The sequence below is a fragment of the Lepidochelys olivacea genome (genome assembly GCF_965140295.1).
Source record: "Lepidochelys olivacea isolate rLepOli2 genome assembly, chromosome: 5".
NCBI classification, from domain to species: domain Eukaryota; kingdom Metazoa; phylum Chordata; order Testudines; family Cheloniidae; genus Lepidochelys; species Lepidochelys olivacea.
The window spans coordinates 43,665,223-43,675,562 of NC_140415.1; the positions used below are offsets into that span (position 1 = coordinate 43,665,223).

The 10,340-nt window shown below is 43.0% G+C and overlaps 1 protein-coding gene across 1 annotated transcript; it reads right to left on the reverse strand.

Moving 5' to 3' along the window:
* Positions 1–633: 633 nt before the first annotated feature.
* Positions 634–9,642, reverse strand: CD180 (CD180 molecule; the record flags this gene model as incomplete). Its single annotated transcript, XM_084628787.1, has 3 exons — positions 634–2,365; positions 3,168–3,334; positions 9,553–9,642. The coding sequence occupies 3 exons, from the start codon at positions 9,640–9,642 to the stop codon at positions 634–636; spliced, it is 1,989 nt and encodes a 662-aa protein (XP_084484913.1).
* Positions 9,643–10,340: the final 698 nt, after the last annotated feature.

Consider the following 10,340-nt stretch of genomic DNA (forward strand, 5'->3'; position numbering starts at 1 on the left):
TCCCCCCCCCACAAACACACACACTTTTGAGGGCAAGAAATAAGGCCCTGCATTTCACCTACACCCAGTGATTCAGTGAACAATGATCAGGAAAGAGGCCAGTCTAATTTTCTTTTAGAGCAACCATGTATGCAGGACCAGCCGTGCTATTGCCTAAGCCATTCAGACAGCACTGGTGTCTAAATTCTGACTTCAGAGCAGCCTATTCATTTGGGGGAACCGGTATTCCCACTTCATTTCTCACCCCTTTCCTCCTCGGTGACATTCCCTTAGCCCACTCAGCTGCCTGAGGCCCCAGGACAAGCCTATAGTTGAGGGCTAGTGACAGACTTCAATGGGACTAACTATTATTATTTGTATTACCTGAGAGCCTAGGAGCCCTTGTCATAGATCAGGACCCAAATATGTTACTTGTGTGGCTAAAGCTCTTCACAAGTTCTGGCCCTGGTTTGTTTTTTCATAGTAATTTTTCTTTAATCAGTTGCTACAAATGAGAATGGGGCGTGTAATACTAATATTAAAAGGAATATTGCCCAGGAACAAAGCAACAAGTAGGGAAAATGACCTTTTCTTCAGAATTTGTCTACTCACTGTCCTTTCTTTAAAAATGACACTGGTGGAGCCATCCTTCACTTAGAGTTGTTGGTAATGTCTCTTTAAAAAGCGGGTGATCCAAACCAAGATAACAGCAACAAGCAATATCAAAACCAGCACAGCACAAACAATTCCTGCAACACTGATCCCACAGGACAATGTTACAGTGGACAGCTTAGTACCTGCTAGAGATTTGGGCTCACAACACACTGTCCCTTCAGAGTCTTCAATTTTATCCATATTCTGCTTGTACCAAGTTATTAAACCAATATTAGAGCAGGTGCATTCCAGTGGATTGTAACTTAAATTGATTATACTCTGGTCAGATAAGTTAGTTAACATGTCACGTGGTATAATATGGATCCTATTATTGGCAAAATTGAGATAGATGCTCTTGAGATTGGAAAATGCATTTGTGCTGAATGCAATAAGCTTGTTGTGGCTCAGGTCAACATGCTTTAGCTTCTTGAGGGTGTAAAATGCTTGGTTTTGTATAGCTGTCAGATCACAGAATGATAAAATTAACACCTCTAAACTGGATACCTGGTGAAAGAGATTGTCATGCAGAATGGTCCCTGATGGAAACTTATTCCCCCTAAGGTTCAACAGGAAAAGGTTTTGCAGCCCCTGTAAAAGGTGCTGAATGTTGGTATCAATATAGGAGTAAGAAAGGTTCAGGACACGCAAGAGATGCAGATTGCGGAAAGGACCCTGGGAAGCATTGATGTGAAGACGTGTAAAAGCTAAATCCAGGAGCTCCAGGTTCGCACCTTCCTTAAAGGCCAAATCTTGGAGCTGAAGCTGCTTGTTGTAGCTCAGATTCAGGTGTTGTAATCCGATCAGGCCTTTTAGCTGCTTACTGCAGCAGTCTCCATTTTCTATGTAACTGTGGCTTAAATCCAGGTGTTGAAGCTTTGACAGTGTTTCTAAACAGCCGGAGCCTAAGTCCAGATTCTCAGCATTTTCTCTGATATGGAGGTGGGTGAGGGAGGAGAAAGCGGTGGAGCTAATGTTGCAAATGTGCTTAAAGGCGTTCCTATTGAGAATTAATTCTTCCAACATGTTCATGCCACTGATGTCAGGAGGTAACATGCTGATATAGGTGTGAGTCAGATCCAGCCTTTGGAGTTTGCTCAAACACTGAAATGTGGCAGCAGTCATGTGAAGGAAATGCCGCTTTTGCAGATTGATATCCACCACAGAGATATTGCACAGGTTCTGTAGCATAGTAGGGTTTATGGGAAGCCCATTTTCTACATCCTCAAATGATCCCAACCAAAGAGTATGGGTTTTGGTATCCTGCATCCCTGCTAAAACCACAGAAATGTCAACGCAACCTCCAAAGTCCAAGCTGTAAAATAAGTTGGACTGGAATGCCCCAGCTTCAATGTGCATAATATCATTTCCCTTCAAGATCAGAGTTAAATTCTTTGTCTGCAGCAGAATATCTATGTCTTTTGCTGCTATTCTTTGTATGTTGTTCATTTGAAAATCAAGGTATTTGAGGTTTCTGGTTGGAAAGCTTGGAGGGAGCTGCAGTGAGGAGATGTGATTGCTGCCCAAGTCAAAAGTCTCTAAATTATCCAGATTCTGCATTGGAATAAATGCTAAACTGGTTAGACCTGTCTCAGTTAAGACAAGATGCTTCAGAGACTGTGGGCCAACAAATGCTGTATCAGCCAGAAACATGAGTAGATTTCCAGTCAAGACAATAATGTTCAGATGAGTGTTACTTTGAAAGGCACCTTCGTACACCCAGTTAATTTGACACCTTGAAAAGAACACAATAATCCAATGACGTTAGTAATAAATCAATCTGATGAAATTTTCCCACTGTTACATGGTCATTTAAAAACAACAATCGAAATGCAATCTCATGTACAAAGAAAACCCAATGAACTATGGTCTTCTTTGAGTTAAAAGCTATTATTTTCTTTGCTGGTGGCACATAGCTGATATTCAGAAGCCCCTATGTTTTAAACTCAGATAAGAAGATGACATAATGGGAAGTGAAAACTGTCTAGGGCTGATCGGGTGTGGAGGTCCCGACTGTGACGTTGTTCATGAAAGTCACACAGAGACATGATAAGTAAGGGGGGGTTTTCCCATTGCCTTCCCTAATCAACACAATCAAAATTTTATCCCTATAATAAGGGCACTTCTTACAAGGCTAGAATCTCCTTCTCCCCACATTCCATGAATGATATTTTCATGGAAAAGCAGGTGAGATGTTTCCTACAGCAAATTTGTTGGTGCTAACATAAATAATAAGTTGTGAGGGTTTCACCCATTGTCCTGCAAATGGTCCAGTGACTCCAAGCCTTAACAGGAGAGAGCCCAAACAAACGCTATTTCCAAATATCTAGGCATTCTTAATTGGCAAGACAATGCAACAGTTATCTGCAAGAGTCTCTGAAGGTTCTGCTGTGAAGATGGTTGCCATGGTATGCTATGGAAGCCTTCAGTTCTTTATTGGTATTGCAAAAGGTTGAAACAATGGCATATAAGCAATGGCAAATTCAAAATAAGTTATGAGTTGTGTGATCAGTGGAAGTGACAAAGATTTCCAGTACCTTGTTAAGTCTAAATATACCAGATTCTTTAGTTTGCTGAAGGTTGAATTGTGAAGGGAAGAAAGCAAGTTAAAGCTGAAGTCAAGGATTTCTGTTGTGGCTGGGAGTCTTTCAGGAATCTCTCTCAGTCCTAAATCTTCACAGCTATAGCTTTTGTTGGCTATAACCTGTGGAAATCATATATTTATTATTAAATACACCAATATAGGCATACTCTGAATGTAAACACGAAGCTCTGACATGCACATTCTACCAAGTAGCTGCCTTAGAAATAAATCATTTAAAAACATAACAGTCTAAACATATCTTATAGCACTTACAATACCTGATCACATTCCACTGTATTCCAAAATCTTGAATTAGAACAATTCAAAAACCTAATGTAGCACTGTATTTAGAAACAAACAATCCCCCCTTAAAGATTAAACGTCTGGATAGCAGTGAAGTGAGTGGAGAAAGAGCTATTATGACCCAGATGCCTAATGGTGAGGAAACTGAGTTCAATTAAAAAAACCCCAAACTGCTGGATTCTGCAAGGATGGAGGTGGGAGTGCCGCGGATCAGCAGCAGGAAAGCCTAACAGGAGCCTATTGGCAACATATGAGAGTGTTTTTTGAACTCTTAATATCAACCTGAAATATGCAATCCTGGGACTTTGTGGAATGCAGTTTTTAAACCACAGGCTTGGATCTTTTATGCTAATATTAAGTGCACATCATTCTGTATTTCATTAACCAATTAAAATATGTAGGACAGTATAAATTATTAATCCCCAATAAATAATCTGTGGGTTTTGTAACAAGGCTCACTGTAAAATAAGTCCCAGGGAGTTATGAAGATCTTGCAAAGAGAGCTTGGCTCAGAGTGCTAAAATACTGTTTTATAACAGAAAATGTCTGCTCAAATAAAAAAGGAGCTGAGCTGTGTTTATACTCTCAGCAAGGGACTGCTAAGCACATTTAGCTGAAACTAGACAAAAATTAGTATCTGAGAAACTGAGATTTTTGAATTCTTTTAAAGACTTTTCAGTCTTGGAAATGGAATAATCTGTCTCTTATGCAAATATATTCACCCCTCCAAAGTTAAAACAGAGGGATTCATTAATATACCAGACCTGCCTCTGACTTCACAGGGGACTATATTGTCAATCAAAACACAAGGGTGTTATGCACGCTCAGGCACAGTCCTCAGTAGGCTGATCGGCGACAATGTGTGAAAAACAGGTGCATGAAAAGTCCATCTTTATTTCAGGCTTCAAACCCATGATCGCTGCCTAAGCAAACAGGCTGACATTCACAAGTGCAGTGGAATCAATGCCTAAGGAATGTCTGCCCATCAGAACCAATGGAATGAGAGTGCAGGGAAGAGGCAGCCACTCACCAGAGGACTTCAAGCCTTCCTTTAAGTAAGACCAGGCCTTCTTTCTTAAAGGAACCTTCAGAAAAAGGCTATGTTGTCTCCTCAAAGACTCTTAATTACTGCTGAAATTAGCTCCAAGGAGAGAAGAAATCCTTTGAAGATTTCCCAGCCTACTCCACAGATTCTCAAATGCTGAGATTAAATATAACTGGCATTGTCTAAAGTCTTAAATAAAATAACTCTCAACTCGCTACAGAAAACACAGCTAAGCTTTGAAAGAACAGATCTATACAAGTGCTGGTCGAAAAAAGAAAGAAAAAGTTGTGAACGCTTTAATTTTTTCCTGTTTTTTCATTGAAATTTTGGATATAAAAATATTTGGACCAACCCTATTCTGTTCTTTAATAGAGAATTTCTATCATTGGACAGTAATGCGTTCATTGGAAACTATTGTTAATGCAACAACCAGATTCCAAGAGAAGCCAGCCAGATTTAAGAGCAGGTATCAGTCTATTGGTAGCTGATAATCTACACACTTCCATTTATAAACCATTACTCGTTTTCGATCATCCCATAGATGGGTAATGCAAGGAGCGTGTGGCCTTCACCTTGCATTAGCTATTGGGATGTGAATGATTTTAATGGTGTCCTCTAATAAACTATGGACTATTGTATTGCTATGCAGCAGTGCTGAGAATTTCACAACTTTGCCAAATGGAGAACTAAACTAACACTTTTTTTCATTGCATTTGATTATGAAACTAGGGGCAACAGGGGTGGCTGGGTGATCAGGTGGTCACTTAGGGCACCAACGTTCAGTGTTCCAAAAATCCTCATTTTTGGGGTGGTTGGGTTTTTTGGGTGTGTGTGTGTTTTGCTTGTGCCTTTTATGTAGCTGCATGGGGAGTGCCAAAAATTTTTCTGCCAGGGTGACAAAACATCTGGGCCAGCCCAAGTGGACAAGTCTCTAAGAGTTGCAGCACAGAACTCCTAACTGAGGAAAAACTAAGGCTATGTTTACACTACAGCCTGGACCGACACTCTGAGATCAATCCATCGGCGGATGATTTAGCAGGTCTAGTAAAGACCGGTCAAATCAACAGCAGATCACTCTCCAGTCAACCCCTGTGCTCTACCCCCCGACGAGAAAAGTAAGGGAAGTTGACGATAGAGTTTCTCCCATTGACCCCCCCCCCCCAGTGTAGACCCCGCAGTAACTCAACCTCAGGTACATCGACTCCAGCTACGTTATTCAAGTAGCTGGTGTTGCATAGCATAGGTCGACTTACCGCGGTAGTGTAGACAGAGCCTAAGGTGCCCTCCACAGGCACCAACTTTTCAAAGTGCCGGATGGTGCTCAACTCCCGATTCTTCCCCACGCCCTGTCTCTTCCCACCCCCACTCCACCCCTCTCCCAAGCGCCGCATCCTCACTCCTTCCCCTTCCCTCCCCCAGCCTCCTGCACACCAGGAAACAGCTGTTTGCGGCAGGTGGGAGATGCTGGGAGTGAGGGGGAGGTGCTGACCTGCTGGGCCTGCCGGCAGGCGGGAACTGCTGGGAGTGGATGGGGGGGAGCTGATAGGGGGACTGTTGGTGGGTGCTCCAGCCCTGGAGCACCCATGGCGTCGGCACCTATGGTGCCCTCCTGATCCTGGGCTGCTCTGGGACTCCTGGCGTAAATTATACAGTCCCGAGGGAGTGTCGAAGTTACAGCAGCCTCCGTTCATTGCCTTATGGGATGCAGCACTGCTTGCTGCAGTCCTGACTTAAACATGTCCTCCTTGCCCCCAGCTATGCTGCTTTCTGCCCACAAAACCAGCGTTTGCGAGGGACTCTCTTTCCCTGTTCCTGCAGTGGGGGAATCCTGCCCCAGCCAGATCCTGGAATTTGAGATTTCCTTTATGCCACTTTGCCAAGAAGACTGAGAAGGGGTGAGGAGCTTGCCCTATGTTGGGAAATCTTGATTTGACTGGTTAGCAGCCACTACGAGATCCTGGCAGGAGGCTCTGAGGTGGAGCTATTTTTGTTTACTTAACCACATCTCAATACGCCCTACTAGCAATGGTTCCAAAATGTGCCAGTCAGACCACAAGATTTCTTAATGTTCCTGGCTTACTAACTAGGAGAAGCGTTATTTAAATCATTTTGTGTTGAAAAGAGCAGTGCCTCAATGCACAACCAAAATGATTACTGGATTATTCCAGGGAACGTCTACACCTAAAATGCTACAGCTGCGCCACCTCAGCACTTCAGTGTAAATACTACCTATGCCGACAGGAGGGGTTCACCCATCACTGATGCAGGCAATCCACCTCCCTAAGAAGCAGTAGCTAAGCTGATGGAAGAACTCTTCTGTCGACCTAGTGCTGTCTATACCGGGAGTTAGGTTGGTATAGCTATGTCTCTCGGGGGCGGATTTTTCATAGCCCCGAGAGATGTAGCTATACCAATATAAGTTCCTAGTGTAGACCTGTCCTTATCGCAAATAGATGCCTGCAGCACATAATGGGAAGGTGTGATGAATTTGGGCTATGTCTGGACCATTTATGAATTCTGATTGATGATGTGAAGTTATATTATGAAAAACTGCTGCATCCTTCTGTGCCTATATGAACATGCATCCACCATTACTAACTAGACCTATAGCAGATACACACCAGGCTGGGACAATGGGAAATACTTATGGTTAACAATGATACTTAGACCGCACCAAGCTTATGCTAATAAAGCAGCTAATAAAGAAATCATTAGGGGGGGAAAAGTTTCACTGTTTTGTCTGAAGGGACCAGAGAAGGTAGGCGCAGTAGAAAGTTACCAGGAGTAGAACAAAAAAGACCAGGTGACCAGCAGCAGTTTAGATGAAGAAACCCACAGATGAGGAGGGCAGACAGGAAAAGGAAACATGAGGCAGGAGAGACAAAATCATAGAAGTTGGGTGGGGGCCTTCAGGAGGAAGAGGTCACCCAGCAAGACAGCAGCCTCATGGGGCTGGGGGACCCTGCCTGCTTTCCTGAGCCCATATGGCCCCAGGGACTCTGGACGACCGAAGAGACTTGGACCCCAGCCTAAAGAATGTCCTAGAGTGGTGAGGAAACCGAGGCAGGGCCAGGGGTGCTGGAACAATTTGTAGAGTGGTAGTGGTGCTGCTAATGGAAACCATATATTTGATGTTAGTTTTTACTACTTCAAGCGAGGGGGTGTGGCTGCACCCCCATCACTCCTAGGTCCAGCACCACTGGACAGGGACACGCATTGAGTGCTTATTGTTTTGTATGATCTGTACTCTCCTGTGCTTTACGTAAGTGTAAAAGGGCATAGAGGTGACAGACTCTGAACAAAGCGTGTCTCTGTATGTTAACCACTGCACAACTACTGCATGCCCCTGAGAGCGGTAAGCTGAGGACCGGAAGCTATGCACCATCAGGGTGGAGTTCCGGGAGAGGGGTGTGTTTGAGTAACTGGGGTATCTTGGGAGTCAGTGCTGGTCCTGGGGGCCTCTAGGGCGGGTGGGCTGAGGAGCCCCATTTCTGAGAAAGGGTAATAGCCTGAGCCTTGGTAGGCTACAGCACTGGTTCCTCCCTTGGCCTCTCTGCCACATTGCCTGGGCACTAAAAGCTTAACACACCCCAGGAGATCCAGTGCAGAAAGGCTTGTATTCCCCCCAGAGCAGTCCCAGTGGGTGGCCGACAGGGCGTGCTCACAGAAAGCTACTGATGCAAACTGACTTGTAACAAAATAATTCCATTTCTTTACAAGTAGAGGCTCCAATTATTCCTAGGTCACTCAAAATTTTCTTCACTCAGTAGGAATTTTGCAAGTAACACAAATACAGACAGTAGAACCACAAACAGGAGTTATGAATAACAGGAAATATAAAGAAGTATATAAAATAACCATAGAGTGACAGCAAATGAGCAGCTCCCATGTGCTCTATCCCCGAATTAAATAACAAGAGACAGTTCTAATTTAGAAGTTCCTAGACGATCACTTTAGGGAAATGTCAAATACAGACCTAAGAAAAACCAGTACATTCCAGACTGATGAGAGAAAAACACTGCTTTTACGCACTTTATAATTAACCTGTAGAAGTTGCAGCCATAGTTTGTTATTGGGGAAAATGGCTGAGTAAGATTTAAGAAAGAAAAGAAAGGTTTAGCTGCTGATGTAATTGAGAAGATTGCCTGCATTATGCCCTTTCAAATAAAATTACAGGAGCCATCAGCCCTCCCGCTTCAGGGCAGAAACTGGTCTCCAGATGGAGCAGAGGAAGAAATTCCCTCATGGTACAGTTTTGCACAATTAGGAGGATTATGGGAGTTGCACAACTTCACTAAAGCAAAGAATCTATTATAGGCCTCTGTGGCACATAAAATACGAAGGCAATTCCTATGAGTCTCTAACACCCCTCCCTCCCCAACCAAAAGAACCCTGAGAAGCATCTTGCCTTCATTCTTCCTCCCTGCCTTCTTCCCCTGCCCTTTTAATTAAAAACGAATCAGACCAGACAAAAAGAACTAAGGAGTGCCTGGTATTTCCTTATATTATTGCTCTGGTGTGGAATCTTATATCTGTTCAGCTACAATTATCCACTACATGAAAGAGAATCACTGTCTTGCCCATTTGTACTGGTGTATACAAATTCTTGGACAAAAATGACAGGAAAGAAACCCCTTATAACCTGTTCTTTTTTCAGCTCTGATGTCTTGCTGTAGACATGCATGTGAGATTTCAATATGCCCAAAGCATTATGAAATGTATAAAACACTGTCAGTTTCTGGCAGATACAGAAGGATCCCATATAAAAGGGCCATATTAGTGCCTGGGCAGTATCATGGAGTGTATCTGAAAAGGCCTGCCTTACTTTCCCAGTCCAAGGTTTACAGATACCCCCTCCCACCCCCCAACAAATCCTCCTGCACTTCAAAACGATCAGATGTTAGCATGCAAATAATCACCAAAGATTCATTATTGATTCTCTATGTATACTACACCCTTGCCTCAAGAGAAAGAAATAACTATCACTCACCTCAGTGCACATCGTATCTATAGGCTCAGATACTTCGCAGCTAACACAGAAAAGCCCCATCAAAATCAACCAATATATATGGCAAGCCATTAAGGCATTAGATGGCTTCTAAACTCAGATGATCTTGTGGTATCTTCTCTTAATGAAAGCAAAACCAACATAAACTGAAACAGTCTGCTGGAAATTAACTAAATGGTAAAGGCAGAAAAAGAAAAAAAGTTTGATAAACCTCTCAGGCTTAGCATGGTGAAATCATAGTCACAGCTTGAAAGGGGAAGTTCCCTGTTTTAAATATAGTCATTCAAATGACTGATAGAGAAATGATGTTTTGTGGGCCCAGAGCTTATCTAGAAAATGAAAATAGAGGGACAAACCTATGACTGACACTGATCTGGTTCACATGGGTATAAATAATAACAATTAGCTGTTATAGAGTACTTTGCATCAGCAGAGCTCAAAACATTTTACAAAGGTCAGTATCTTTATTCCCATTTTACAGAGGAGGGAAACTGAGTCACAGAGGGTGAGTGACTGTCCATGGTCGCCCAACAGGCCAGAGGCAGTGTGTGGGTTAGAACTCAGATCTTCTATGTGTCCCTATCCAGTGTGCTATGCACAAGACCATTCTGTAAATCAGGAATAGCTACACTGAGGTCAGTGGGGTTACACCAATGTAAAGTAGGAGTCAGAGCAGAAATAGTCTCCTAGAAAAAGGAATCAGGAGGTTTAGGATTGTGTTTTTCACCAATAAATAATTTAATGTGAGTGGGGTTCTTTTATGTTAACTT